Source organism: Triticum dicoccoides, chromosome 2B (genome assembly GCF_002162155.2).
Source record: "Triticum dicoccoides isolate Atlit2015 ecotype Zavitan chromosome 2B, WEW_v2.0, whole genome shotgun sequence".
Lineage (NCBI taxonomy): Eukaryota > Viridiplantae > Streptophyta > Magnoliopsida > Poales > Poaceae > Triticum > Triticum dicoccoides.
Window position 1 is genome coordinate 803,533,070 of NC_041383.1, and position 14,671 is coordinate 803,547,740.

General features: G+C 45.5%; 1 protein-coding gene across 1 annotated transcript; it reads right to left on the minus strand.

Moving 5' to 3' along the window:
* Positions 1-9,627: 9,627 nt before the first annotated feature.
* On the minus strand, positions 9,628-14,272 carry LOC119366449 (cysteine protease ATG4B-like). The gene is made up of 9 exons (XM_037632188.1): positions 14,120-14,272; positions 12,904-13,399; positions 12,714-12,799; positions 12,572-12,622; positions 12,035-12,420; positions 11,155-11,293; positions 10,455-10,510; positions 10,278-10,348; positions 9,628-10,188 (listed from the first exon to the last, which is right to left on the minus strand). The coding sequence occupies exons 2-9, from the start codon at positions 13,346-13,348 to the stop codon at positions 9,971-9,973; spliced, it is 1,452 nt and encodes a 483-aa protein (XP_037488085.1). The 5' UTR covers positions 13,349-13,399; positions 14,120-14,272; the 3' UTR covers positions 9,628-9,970.
* Between the last annotated feature and the right edge of the window lie 399 nt (positions 14,273-14,671).

Below are 14,671 nucleotides of genomic sequence, written 5' to 3' on the forward strand. Positions count from 1 at the left end.
GAAATTGTTTCACAATTAATACCGCCTGGAACACCATAGAGTGATGGTGTGTCCGAACATCATAGATGCACCCTATTGGATATGGGGCATACCATGATGTCTCTTATCGAATTACCACTATCGTTCATGGGTTAGCATTAGAGACAACCGCACTCACTTTAATAGGGCACCACGTAATTCCATTGAGACGACACCATTTGAACTATGGTTTGGAGAAACCTAAGCTGTCGTTTCTTGAAAGTTTGGGGCTGCGACGCTTATGTGAAAAAGTTTCATCGTGATAAGCTCGAACCCAAAACGGATAAATACATCTTCATAGGATACCCAAAATGGTTGGGTATACCTCCTATCTCAGATCCGGAAGCAAGAGTAATTGTTTCTAGAAACGGGTCCTTTCTCGAGAAAAAGTTTCTCTCGAAAGAATTGAGTGGGAGGATGGTGGAGACTTGATGAGGTTATTGAACCATCACTTCAACTAGTGTGTAGCAGGGCACAGGAAGTTGTTCCTGTGGCACCTACACCAATTGAAGTAGAAGCTTATGATAGTGATCATGAAACTTCGGATCAAGTTGCTATCGAACCTCGTAGGTCGACAAGGATATGTACTGCTCCTAAGTGGTATGGAACCTACGAGCTATGGAGAATCGATGATGGGCCCATATTCCGACAAATGGTTAGAAGCCATGAAATCTGAGATAGGATCCATGTATCAGAACAAAGCATGGACTTTGGTGGACTTGCCCGATGATCGGCAAGCCATTGAGATAAATGTATCTTTAAGAAGAAGACGGACGTGGATGGTAATGTCACCGTCGATGAAGCTCGACATGTGGCGAATAGTTTTTCACAAGTTCAAGGAGTTGACTACGATGAGATTTTCTCATCCGTAGCGATGCTTAAGTCCGTTGGAATCATGTTAGCATTAGCTGCATTTATGAAATCTGGCAGATGGATGTCAAAACAAGTTTCCTTATCAGTTTTCATAAGGAAAGGTTGTATGTGATACAACCAGAAAGGTTTTGACAATCCTGAAAGACGCTAACAAGTATGCAAATCTCCAGCAATCCTTCTAAAGGACTGGAGTAAGCATCTCGGAGTTGGAATGTACGCTTTGATGAGATGATCAAAGATTTTGGGTTTATACAAAGTTTATGAGAAACTTGTATTTCCAAAGAAGTGAGTGGGAGCACTATAGAATTTCTGATAAGTATATGTGAATGACATGTTGTTGATCAGAAATGATGGAAAGCATATAGGGTTATTTGAAAAGTGTTTTTCAATAGAAAACCTGGATTAAGCTACTTGAACATTGAGCATCAAGATCTATAAGGGTAGATCAAAACGCTTAATAGTACTTTCAAATGAGCATATACCTTGACATGATCTTGAAGGTGTTCAAGATGGATCAGTCAAAGAAGGAGTTCTTGCCTGAGTTGTAAGGTATGAAGTTAAGAGTTAAAGCTCGACCACGGCAGAAGAGAGAGAAAGGACAAAGGTCGTCCCCTATGCTTCAGACGTAGGCTCTATAGTATGCTATGTTGTGTACCGCACCGGAAGTGTGCCTTGCCATGAGTCAGTCAAGGGGTACAAGAATGATCCAGGAATGGATCATTAGACAGAGGTCAAAATTGTCCTTGGAGTAAATAAGGACATGTTTCTCGATTATGGAGGTGATAAAGAGTTCGGCATAAAGGGTTACGTCGATGCAAGCTTTAACACCTATCCGAGTGACTCTGAGTAGCAAACCGAATACGTATAGTGGAGCAACCATTTGGAATAGCTTCAAGTGGAGCGTGGAAGCAACATTTACAATATGACCTAGAGATTTGCAAAGTACATACGGATCTGAATGTAGCAGTCCCGTTGACTAAAACCTCTCTCACAAGCAAAACATGATCAAACCCCAGAACTCATTGAGTCTTAATCACATGATGATGTGAACTAGTTTGGTGACACTAGTAAACTCTTTGGATGTTGGTCACATGGCGATGTGACCTATCAGTGTTAATCACATGGCAATGTGAACTAGATTATTGACTCTAGTGCAAGTGGGAGACTGTTGGAAATATGCCCTAGAGGCAATAATAAATTGGTTATTATTATTACATTTCCTTGTTCATGATAATCGTTTATTATCCATGCTATAATTGTATTGATAGGAAACTCAGATACATGTGTGGGTACATAGATAACACCATGTCCCTAGTAAGCCTCTAATTGACTAGCTCGTTCATCAATAGATGGTTACGGTTTCCTGACCATGGACATTGAATGTCGTTGATAACAGGATCACATCATTAGGAGAATGATGTGATGGACAAGACCCAATCCTAAGCCTAGCACAAAGATCGTGTAGTTCGTATGCTAAAGCTTTTCTAATGTCAAGTATCATTTCCTTAGACCATGAGATTGTGCAACTCCCGGATACCGTAGGAATGCTTTGGGTGTACCAAATGTCACAACATAACTGGGTGGCTATAAAGGTGCACTACGGGTATCTCCGAAAGTGTCTGTTGGGTTGGCACTAATCGAGACTGGGATTTGTCACTCCGTTTGACGGAGAGGTATCTCTGGGCCCACTCGGTAGGACATCATCATAATGTGCACAGTGTGACCAAGGGGTTGATCACGGGATGATTTGTTACGGAACGAGTAAAGAGACTTGCCGGTAACGAGATTGAACAAGGTATCGGCATATCGACGATCGAATCTCGGGCAAGTACAATACCGCTAGACAAAGGGAATTGTATACGAGATTGATTGAGTCCTTGACATCGTGGTTCATCCGATGAGATCATCGTGAAACATGTGGGATCCAACATGGGTATCCAGATCCCGCTATTGGTTATTGACCGGAGAACGTCTCGGTCATGTCTGCATGGTTCCCGAACCCGTAGGGTCTACACACTTAAGGTTCGATGACGCTAGGGTTATAGGGAATAGATATACGTGGTTACCTAATGTTGTTCGGAGTCCCGGATGAGATCCCGAACGTCACGAGGAGTTCCGGAATGGTCCGGAGGTAAAGATTTATATATGGGAAGTCCTCTTTTGGTCACCGGAAAAGTTTCGGGTGCTATCGGTAATGTACCGGGACCACCGGGAGGGTCCCAGGGGTCCACCAAGTGGGGCCACCGGCCCCAGAGGGTAGCATGGGCCAAGTGTGGAAGGGGACCAGCCCCAGGTGGGCTGGTGCCCCCCCCCAAGGGCCCAAGGCGCCTAGGGTTTGGGGAGGGGGCTCCTCCACCTTGCTTGGGGAGCAAGTTTCCCCCTCTCCCCCCCTTTGGCCGCCACCCTAGATGGGTTTTTGGGGCAACCGCACCCCTTGGGGTAGGAACCCTAAGGGGGGCGCAGCCCCCTCCCTCTCCCTTATATATACTTGAGGTTTTGGGGCTGCCATACACAAGAGTTTCCACCTCTCCCTGGCGCAGCCCTACCTCTCTTTCTCCTCATATCTCGCGGTGCTTGGCGAAGCCCTGCAGGATTGCCACGCTCCTCCATCACCACCACGCCGTTGTGCTGCTGCTGGATGGAGTCTTCCCCAACCTCTCCCTCTCTCCTTGCTGGATCAAGGCATGGGAGACGTCACCGGGCTGCACGTGTGTTGAACACGGAGGTGCCGTCCGTTCGGCACTAGGATCTCCGGTGATTTGGATCACGACGAGTACGACTCCTTCTACAAGGGTATGTAGATGCACTCTCCTCTCTCTCGTTGCTAGTCTCTCCATAGATAGATCTTGGTGACTCGTAGGAAAAATTTGAATTTTTGCTACGTTCCCCAACACAAACAGGGCATTCATAGCCGCTTGGGAAGTTGCAGGGGCATTTATCAAACCAAAGGGCATGACTTTAAACTCATACAGGCCATGATGAGTTTTAAAGGTTGTCTTATGTTCCTCTCCTTCAACCACTCTAATTTGATGATATCCTGATTGAAGATCTAGCTTAGTGAAAAATGTAGCACCAGCCAGCTCATCTAGTAACTCATCCACTACTGGCATTGGATACTTATGGGGCACCGTGACAGAGTTTAACATTCTGTAGTCCACACAAAAACGCCAAGTTCCATCTTTCTTTCTGACCAGCAACACTGGTGAGGCAAAAGGGCTAGTGCTCTCCTGGATGACTCCTTGCTGTAACATCTGAGTTACTTGTTGTTCAATTTCAGTTTTCTGCATTGGATTGTATCTGTATGGTTTCACATTGATAGGTTTAGCTCCAGGTAGGAGGGGAATTTGGTGATCAAATGACCTGTGAGGAGGGAGCTTGTCAGGTTCTGTGAAAACTTGTTTGTGCTTGGCCAGAATTTCTTGCACAGCAGGAAGGATGAATTGATCAGTGTCAGGAGCTTCCACAATGTGATTTAGTTGGATCACTTGCTCTACTGCACCAGTGTTAAGTAACCCTTGCAAATGCTTGCCAGTTATGCCTGTGCAGGAGATGACTTTCTCTCTTATTCCTCTTAGAGTGATCCTGACTCCCTGATATTTGAATCTCATGACCTTCTTTCTCCAGTCCACCCACATAGGACTCATAGTATCTAACCACTGCATGCCCAAAATGATGTCATAAGTGCCCAGGGGTAGCACCTTCAGAGATGTGTTGAAGGTATTCCCTTGACAGAACCATTGCAAGTTAGGGACCTGTTTGTTGCAATGTAACAGTCCTCCATCAGCCACAGTTACTTTAGCCGCTGGTATTTCTTCCACTGGGCATTGTAGGTGTTTCGCTAGCTCTGTACTGGTGAAATTTGTGGAACTACCTGAGTCAACTAGGATCAACGGCTGTCTCTTACCCACCATGCCCTGTAATCGGATACTATCCTTTGAAGCAGTGCCCTGGGCTGCATGGACTGACAGTTTCATGAATGCTTCTCATACTGTTCCTTGATCGACTGCGGGCTGTTCGGCTGGTTGTTCAGTTTCAGAGTCGCTTTCAGAAATTTCAGACATCTGCAGTGCGTCAATTAGTTCTTCCAGTACATGGAGTTGGACTGTTGTGGGACACTTGTGTCCTGGGCCATATTTCTCCCCGCACTTGAAACATTCTCCACGCGCTCGCCGTTGTGCCCTGAGGGTATCCACTCGATCTGGAGCTCTCTGATGTGTCTCAGGGGGTTTATCTTGTGCTGGTGCTATTCCCATAAGGCCCTGATGCACATAATTCTTTGCATTGGCTCTGTTTTCCCATCTTTTGCTGTATTTGGAAGTATCTTCAGCCAAAAGTGCCTCTTGTGTCTGCGCCAAGGAGTAAGCCAGATCCACTGAGTTGGGTTGCTGCAGCTTGATCGGCGCACGGATAGCAGGTTTCAGGCCCTCAATGAACCTGTTGATGAAAAAGGTTTCATCGTAGGAGTGGTTATACACCAGCATCTTGTGCATGTGTTCTTCAAACATATGAGCATAATCATCGACAGATTCAGTTTGCTTGAGGGAGAAGAACACATCAATTGCTCGGGAATACTTGTTTCTGTTGAATTTAGCGAGCACGGCCACACACAGAGCAGCCCAGTTATCAATATTGTGCATTGCTTCATACGTCTGCAACCAGAGAGTTGCATTGCCTGCAAAGTGCATAGTAGCGAAATCGACCCGTAATTCTGACTGAACATTGTACATCCGGAAGTATTTTTCACACTGTTTCTTCCACCACTTGGGGTTATCTCCCTCAAATCTGGGGAAATCAGAGTGAGGAATGCGTGCGGAGAATTTCCCAGGAGCAGAGTGAAACTGAGACTGCGGTGATCTCTCATAGTCCTCATTATCATCAGACAGTTCGTCAAGGAAATGAGCATGCGATTTGGACTGCTCACCGCGATTCCTCTGCTGGAATGACACGCGCAGACCTCGAGTGTCCTGGCCTGAATGGTGCTGAGCAGAGCCCGGCCGCTCTGTTTGTGGCGGCTCTGTCCGCGGGCCTTGAGTCCTCATCGTCGTCGTGTCTGTCGGCTGCTCCAGATTGTCGACGCGACGTACGATCCCGTCCATCGACTTTCGCATCTCAGCCACCGCTGCATCGAGGGAGTTGTGCGCGACGAGAACCCGCCCCAGCGTCGACTCGGTGCGGGCCAGCGAGCTCGTGGTCATCGTGGCCAGCGCATCGAAGGCCTTGGCCGAGGAGGAAGCGTACTTGTCGAGGGACTCCTGTAGCCCATCCAGCCGTTCCGCCATCTTCACGCTCGCCTCCGAAACCGCCTTGCTCTGCAGGATCGTCGCCTGGACGAGCTGCTGCAGCTCGGCAATGGTGAGTTCCGCGGCGGCCATACGCGACGAGAGGTTGGGCTTGGTTGAACGTGCCGTTGGGAGGGTCCTGGATCTACTCAACCTAGCGCAGGTACACCGGAGGTGTTTTGCGCGAGATCACCCGAGGGGATCCGCACCTTTTGCTAGGAATTACAAGCCGATCGAAGGATTGATCGCGAGCTCTGGATGAAAATTTTAGATCAGAGGAAGCGGATCAATACACGGCTCTGAGTACCAAATGCTACGATCCCGTAGCACCTCCCTGCGTCTCGCCGGGATATGGATCTCGAACCAAGAGGAATATCTCAGAGAGAGAGAGCTTGGAGGAGGGGAAAGGAGCAGGGAGGAAAGCTTGAACAAGGAACAATATTGGGGATTACAATTCGATGCCCTCACACACACGCCAGCCACACGCTTAATTATATGCCTCATCCACACACACACCACACGGACTGAGCCCCAAAGGCCCAGTAACACACAGGTGGGCCTGGCCCAGGTCGTTGCAGAGAGCGAGAGAGTTACAGAGGGAGGCAGTGCAGCCGGGAAATTCCTATTTGACGCTAACTGCGTCAAAATGTCGGGCATTCGCACAGGCGATCTCCCCCGAGCGCAAGACCTGGGTCGGCCCACTTCCTTACAGCGAGGCAGCCGGTTTTGGGAACCTTCCAGAAGGTTCCCTGAACCGGTTTTTTATTTTTATACCAGTTTTATTGTTTTCTTTCGTTTTTATTTTTTATTTTTCTGTTTCATCTCTTTAATCCCTTTTTCTGTTTCTTTTTCTTCTTTCTTTTATTTTTTTTGTGTTCCTTTTTCGGTTTTTTTGTTTTTTTTTTGAAAATTGTTTGAGAAGTTTAAAATTTGTTCGTGTTTCTAAAGAACGTTCAATTTTTAAAAAATGTTCGTGGTCTGGAAAAAATGTTCATCATTTAAAAAATGTTTGGGCATTTCAAAAATTGTTCTTGTTTTACGAAAAATGTTTGGAATGTTTTTGTTCATTTTCTTCATAAATTTAAAAAAGGTTCTTGCTTTCAAATTTCCTCCACAAATTCAAAAAATTCTTCATATTTTCATTTTTAGGAGTTTAAAATTCTTCTACTTTAAAAAATCGTGTTTGCAAATTTTGTCCAGGAATTTCAAAATATGTTCACATTTCCAAATTTTGTTTTGGAATTCGGAAAATGTTCCTGTTTAAAAAAAATGTTCATGATTTTCAGAAAATGTTCTTATTTTTTAAATTTCTGATTCAAATAGAATTACTGTTTTCTATATTAATATACAATTTCGATAAATGTTCACGAATTTCAAAATTTGTTCTTGTTTTCAAAAAATGTTCGCAGTTTCGAAAAATATTCGTGTTTCAAAAAATGTTCTTGTTTCCCTAATTTGTTCACAATATTGAAAAATGTTCGTGTTTCAAAAAATGTTCAAGTATTTCAAAAAATTTGTGAACTTCTTTAAAAAAACGTTCAAAAATGTTTGAAAATTTTCAATTTTGTTCAGAAATTCATAAATGTTCCCAGATTTAAAAAATCTTCCTCTTTTCCAAAATTTGTTCCAAAATTAAAAAATGTTTGGTCATTTCATAAAATGTTCGTATTTTCCAAAAATGTTTATTTATGAAAAAATGTTTCTGTTTTCGTAATTTGTTCACAAATTCAACAAAATCACGTGTTCATAATTTGTTTGCAAATTTTAAAAAATCGGAAATTTCACAAAATAGTTGTGTTTGAAAAAATGTTCATAATAGTGGGGCGTTTTTCATATTTGTTCCTGTTTTAGAAAATGCTCGCACATTGAAAAAGTTGTTCATAGTTTGAAAAATGTTCTCGTTGTCAATATTGTTCCCTTTTTTTACAAAACATGTTTGAGTCATGAAAAGTTAGTTTGCAAATTTCGAAAATGTTTGTTTTTCTAAATATATTGACATTTGTGAAAACGAGAACATAATTTTTTTGGGTAATTTCGTAAAATGTTTGCATTTTGAAAAATGGATTATTTATTCAAAAAATGTTTCTAAATGGATATATTTAGAAAAAATATGTTCAATAAAATGTTTCTAAATGGATATATTTAGAAAAATTATGTTTCTAAATGGATATATTTAGAAATATTATGTTTCTAAATGGTTATATGCACACACGTTTTGGCCAAAAAATTTACCGATCTGTTTTCGTAATTTTGCTGTTGTCTTTCATATCTTTAGGTAGCGCGTTGCACATTTTCCACTAGGGACAGCTGATCGTGCTGGCTAGGTAAGCCGTCCTCTATTACACAGGGCGCGGGTTCGATTCCCAACCCACACGCCGTTTTTTTTTCCGCAGCGCCAACCGTAAAATGGGCCGGCCCAAGTCACTTATCCCCTGTGCGAACCAGTTTGCCGCAAAAAGCGGCATATAGGAGGTCCCGTGCAGCCGTGCATCGTCGTCGGGGGCGGCGAAGAAGGGAGAGGCGGCGCTGCCAGAGGAAGGTGTCGTAGAAGCACATCTTCCTCAGGACGGTGGCAGGCTCTCGAACACCTCCGCATTGCGCTGCTTCGAGAGGTGCCAACAGCAGAAGCAGGAAAGGTGGGAGCGCGGCATAGTGGAGATCCGCTGGCTCAAGATATAAGTGTATACCCTCCATTGATGAAGGAAACGTCGCCGGAGAGGGACCTCCTCCGCCTTCCCGCAACGCTCCGGCGGCTAGGTCTTCATTTCGGGGTCGACCGAGCTATCTAAAATGTGTAGCGGGCTACCGGAGAGGACGCCTCCGGCCTAACTTTCTTTTTTCGAGGGGATGGACCTCCGGCCTAACTGGGCTTAGTCCTGATTGCGTGCTGGGCCTCTGGGTCAAGCGGGCCTCGTGCCAAAATTAATCCAGATTTGGCGTGGTCCTCCTCTCTCACACAAAAAAGTGGCGGTGTTTGTCTCAGAAAAAAAAGTGCCAGTGTCTCCTAAAAGAAAGTGCCAGTGATTTGCAATTTATACTTTGTTGTGGATATGATTATTCTTCCTTTCTTTCTTCTTTGCAAGGGATATGCCTTATTCTTTCTGGATATGATTATACATAAAGGCTGTTTTTTAGGGGAAACGTAAATAAGGGCGGTTTTTAGGGAAAATGTAAGATAATTTGTTGTAAATTAAGGACTGTTTTCAGGGAAAATGTAAAATAATTTGTTGCAAAATAAGGGCTGTTTTAAGGGAAAATGTAAAATGATTTGTTGTAGAGTAGTCTATGGCACATTCTGCATGGGACCGAAGGAAAAGAAGAAAAATGAATCTTTGGCTTTGTGCATACATAGCTTGTCCCTTTCTTGCCCCCTGAACCACCTTGCGATACATAGCGTGCCCCTTCACAAAAGCAGCTCCAAAACAAAGATCCCGACGCCGAAGCCGAATCACAAACATGGTAACAAAGGAAACGTTTATAACCAATCTGCCAATTTGCCTAGCGTAAACCAATCAATAGATACATTTTGCAGTCACCCACAACAGCGCGTACGGTATGGTACAGAGGAATTTCCCATCGAACCAACTTGGTGCCGATCCGATGATCAGCGTAACGGTTCCTACCTTTTCCGGACTCGCAGCTACGCGGAACAAGCAGCACACCCGCTTGTTCCGTAGAACTGGAAACCCTGGATTTCACACGAGGTTTTTGAAGTCTTTACTTCACACAGCGGGACATTAACCCAATGAGTGGTCATGTGAAGGTTTAACCGAACAACTGAAGTTAAACTTCCCTTTCATTCAGAGAATCTGCCACTCATCTTCTCCTGTTTCGCCGGAGCCATCGAGGTCCTCGGTGTCGATGTTGTCGGAGGCGCCGTAGCCTGAACAGCCGGACCCGTCGTCCTGGTTATACATCTGTTTCGACGGCTGAACTGACTGCACGACAGTGAAGAGCGGTGCTCCGTTCGCCTGCTCTGCCAACTCCGAGGCCCGAGAACAGAAATCATCAAAGTCATCTGCATACAAGAAGTTGGAAAGAAATAAAAAGGTTAAGAGACAAAATTTTGAATGGCCCGACTCAGGAATCTGAGGGACGGAAGTTCACCTTTGTCGCGGCAGTAAAAACCAATAGCCAGGGATGGATCTATCAGGTCTAGAGGCATATCACGGACAGTGCTGTCCAAGAGTCGATACACGAATTAGGATTTGGCCATTTGAGAATAGAAAGGAAACTGAACAGTGGAACCATCTTAACCGTCTGTAACTAGAATGGTGCACATACCTGCAGTGATATGAGGAAGTGTCCGCCTCCAAGTTATCAGATGCTATGTTAACTGCCTGACATTAAAGAGCAGCCCAGTATTAAAAGCATAGCTCAAAAGTCAAATACCCCAAAGCCCAGATGCTGTGCATAACAACTTGATATGATTGTTGATAGAAAATGGCATTCCAACCAAACAAGAGACGGCAGAAATAGAAACCCGCAAGAGCTATGGATCGGGCTAAAATCAACAGAGTGGAACAAACTAAATATATGCTGAAGATTAAAAAAGTAAGTATTCTACATGTATGCAGCATAGTGAAATGAACCCTCGGACAGCCTATCATGCTCTTTTCTTTCCCTGAATACCTGTTCTATCGTTTTCCTCGAGAGGAAGTTAGCTTTTCATGCACTGAGAACAATAATTGTTTGCGACTCCAGAATTCTTGGGACACATGTTCAAATCTATTATTTTCATGCACTACTAACTCATTGAATGGGAGGATGGAGCTGAGAGCTCCGTTCAAAGGAACTGATTAGTTCAGTGGTGCTAAATTAAACTCTAATTATAGATGTAACAAATAGCATATCCTGTTTGCATTCCATACAGCTTATAGATCAGCTTGCTCAATTCACTGAAGGTAACAAAACTACAAGCCTGCAACATTTGTGATATTGATGTCTGTATGTGCTAAATAACAGAAAAGTCTGTAGTTTTTACCAGCTGAACCTCATGGGGATCTAGGTAGAGTGCCCTGTCATCCTGCACCCCAGCAATGTAAGTTGATGCTCCAGGTTTTCCACCTAAAATGCCCAAGCTTTGAGGAAATGTGAATGTCTCCTTTAGTAGTGGGATGTACCTGATAGAATGTCCCGTGGCAGCAAAAAGCTTAAAATTAGAATAATTTCGTACCAAAGCCATCAATAAAAGTATTTAGTATTCAGGGGATCCCCTACTCATAACCTAGTCTAATTGATAGCTCTCACAGGTCAAAAGATTAATTTGGCTCTATCTGACGAAGATCAGGAAAACTAGACACCAAAACAGAGTATAAGGAGTATTTTAGAAGTAACAGAAATGTAATCCAGTAATTGGTAGGTCAGCAAGGCACTTTACCATTTGTATTCCTAGTTTTACTGAGGATGAACTAGCCACCAAAACAGAGTATAAGGAGTATTTTAAAAATAACAGACATGTAATCAAGTAATTGGTAGGTCAGCAAGGCACTTGACCATTTGTATTCCTAGTTTTACTGAGGATGGCTATCAGATAGTATGTGACACCATGGCAGGCAAAGGCTAAAAAGTAGCATGATTTCCTACCAAGCCATCAATGAAAACATTTAATATTTAGGGGCGGCCCTATGCGTAACCTAGTGTCCTAGTCGTTTGCAAGATTAATTCACCAAATCAGATCATAAGAAGTTAGGAACAGTGTATGGTGTGTTTTAAAATGACTGAAATATAATCAAGTGATTGGTAAGTCAGCAAGGCACTTCTCCATTTGTATTCCTAGTTTCACTTAGGATAACTATCAGATAATAAAAAAAATAGATACAGGAACCGCCAAAGCACAAAAAAAGTAGCGACTCGCTGATTACCTTGGATTAATTTTGTCAAGACCAAGAACCAGAGGAACCAACAAAAGAATAGGCGACCATGTGGATTGATCCTTGTTGAAATCATAGCAAAGCTGAGCAGCAACATCAATGCAAACAACTGGAGCTCCACCTCTTTCACCATCTTCATCACCCGAGACCACATAGAGCGCCATAGGAAAACTTTCATTCCTATTTATAACTTCAGGTTGCTCTCTGTTTGTGCGGATAAGGGTTTGCCATGCCCGACACATAGCATATGGACCCACCCATGATCCAGCAGCCAGACCGTAACTCTTTCCAGCTTGAAGTAAATTGTGAATGGAGAAAGCACAGACTTCAGAATCACCAAACAGGTGTAAGATCCTTGTATGTTCTGGGTCAGATGGCTGCATATGAACATTGACCACTATAAGAAACCCTACATTAAGAATTAAAAGACCACCATCACCTACTGTAACTGAATAGAAACACTTCAATTTTGCCTTTTGCACAGTGAGCAGCTCTATGAGATCAGAGTAGGGAAGTCCTGTATCTTACATTCTGTGCGGGCTTTCTCCAAGACCTTCCAAGATGGTGAAAAATCAGTGCCTGCAAAAAAAAAATGTGTCCAAAGCCCAATTTAGCAACAGCAGCAGTGGTCAATTAAGGAAGGATTCAAATGAATCAAATCGAGACTTACCTGTGCAACCAGCATCTGACTGCTTCTAACCATGCAGCCCCAGTTGACATCACTAGTGAGCTTGGAATCGGATATGACATCAAAACCTGTGACAAGAAAAATGATCATGTTAGCAGCTCGTTACCAACTGTACCACACTGTTAATTTTAGCTTGCATGTTGTTCTGTAAACAAGAACAGGCCAAACCAACCTTTCCTGTAGGTGATCCATACCCTCGACGAGAAGTCCTCCAAGAACGCAGCATGCCCGCCCTCAGAATCCGAGTCACTCGATGACTCCTCGGACGACAGCTTGTAGCATTTTCCAAGGAACCAGACGTCGCCAGCGGTCAGAGCCTTGCCGCATCCCAGGAAACGCCACATGGAGCCGCCACCCACAAACCGCCTCAGAACCCTCGACCAAGCATAGGACCCGGAGGCGTGCCCCCCTGACCTGCCTGACTGATCCTGGTCCGGCTCGAAGATAGTGAGAACGCTCGAGAGGATGGACGCCTTGCACTGCTTCGGGCTGCCGTCCTTCTTCTGCTCCTCTGAGGCGGAAGAAGACGAAGAAGCTACGGCAGCGTCCCCCTCGCGCGACGACGACGGCGTAGGATTGGATGGCGGTGCTGCACCCCTCTCAGGCAAGCTCGTCATTACCTGCGCGGCATGTGTGCGTCAATCACGGCATCAGGCACCCACAATGTCCTACAGACGGAACCACAGAAGCAGCATTAGAAATCAGAATTGCAGCTTCCTTGTAACTCAGAACATGGTCAGAACTCAAAACTAGTACTATAAAATGAACACAGGCCAAGGGCTAACACCAGCACGCACCATGCAGAGAAGCTTGGATACATGACCGACCTCCCTAAGACGCTATCAACAACTGAGCTTAGCATTTAATTCTAAATGGGGACAGACAAGGCAACGGAAGGGAGTAGGACGAACATGTTACAAGCAATCGCAATTGACGTGTGCGTGCATCGATCATCTACCCGCAGGTTCCCACCGATGCAATCAGACAACCAGGCATCAGAAATCACAATTGCAGCCTCCTTCCTTGTAACTCAGAACTAGTAAGTATGAAATGAACACAGGGCCAGAGGTTAACAGCAACACGCACCACGCCGGGAAGCTGATGCTCGGAGACATGACCTACCTACACGCCATCAACAACCTAGCTTAGCTTAGCCTGTAATTGCAATTGGGGGCAGGCATGGCAACGAAGGCAGTAGGACGAACAGGTCACGAGCATCCACCCGCAATCGACTAGATCATCGCTCGCTAGCAGTAGCAGCAGGCCGCGCGAAACGGAACCGAAACCGGAGCAACCCGGCATCCCGCGAAGGGGAGCGCAGCAGGGCCATGGCAGCAGCAGGAGAGAGAAGGGGAGAGGGGAGAAGGAGGGGAGAAGGGTCGGCTTACCCGCCTGCAGCGATCCGAGGCGCGGGGAGAGGGCGGCCGCGGGGGGGAGCGGCCGGCGGCGAGGGATCCGCGCGGCGGAGGGCGCGAGGCGGAGGTGGCGTGGCGGAGGAGGAGGCGGGGTGGGGAAGGAAGGGAGGGAGAGATGGGGACGGCGGGCGAGTCCTTGGGGGTGGCTTGGCTAGGCTAGGCTAGCTGCCCAGCTGCTGCGGGAGGGAGGGGGTAGGTAGGCGGGCCTGGGCGGGCCCACCGGGCAGCGGACCCGAATCCAAACCAAACGTGCCGGCGCTTGGGGCCGGGCGGTGCCGTGCGTGCGGCTGCGGACGGATGCTTTCCCGTAAGGTTTTCGTCCCTCTATTGTATTTTTTTTAATTTCTTTTTGCGTTGTTTGTGGGAGAGAATCTGCAGCTGCAGCTGCACCGCACGGCACGGATTCCTCCCCGTTCCGTCCCGTTTCCTCAACAGCGACGAGGTGGGGACACGATCAATGGTGAGGTGAGGGGGCGCGAGTGTGGTGTTGTGACACCATGGTTTTGAATTTCGGTCTCGGAAGTA

Coding starts and splice junctions, on each gene's coding strand:
- LOC119366449 (XM_037632188.1), bottom strand. CDS start 13,348: ATGACGAGCTTGCCTGAGAGGGGTGCAGCACCGCCATCCAATCCTACG. Junction 12,421..12,571: donor GGAGAAAGCCCGCACAGAAT/GTAAGATACAGG, acceptor GTTCATATGCAG/CCATCTGACCCAGAACATAC. Junction 10,189..10,277: donor TTTTTACTGCCGCGACAAAG/GTGAACTTCCGT, acceptor TCTTGTATGCAG/ATGACTTTGATGATTTCTGT.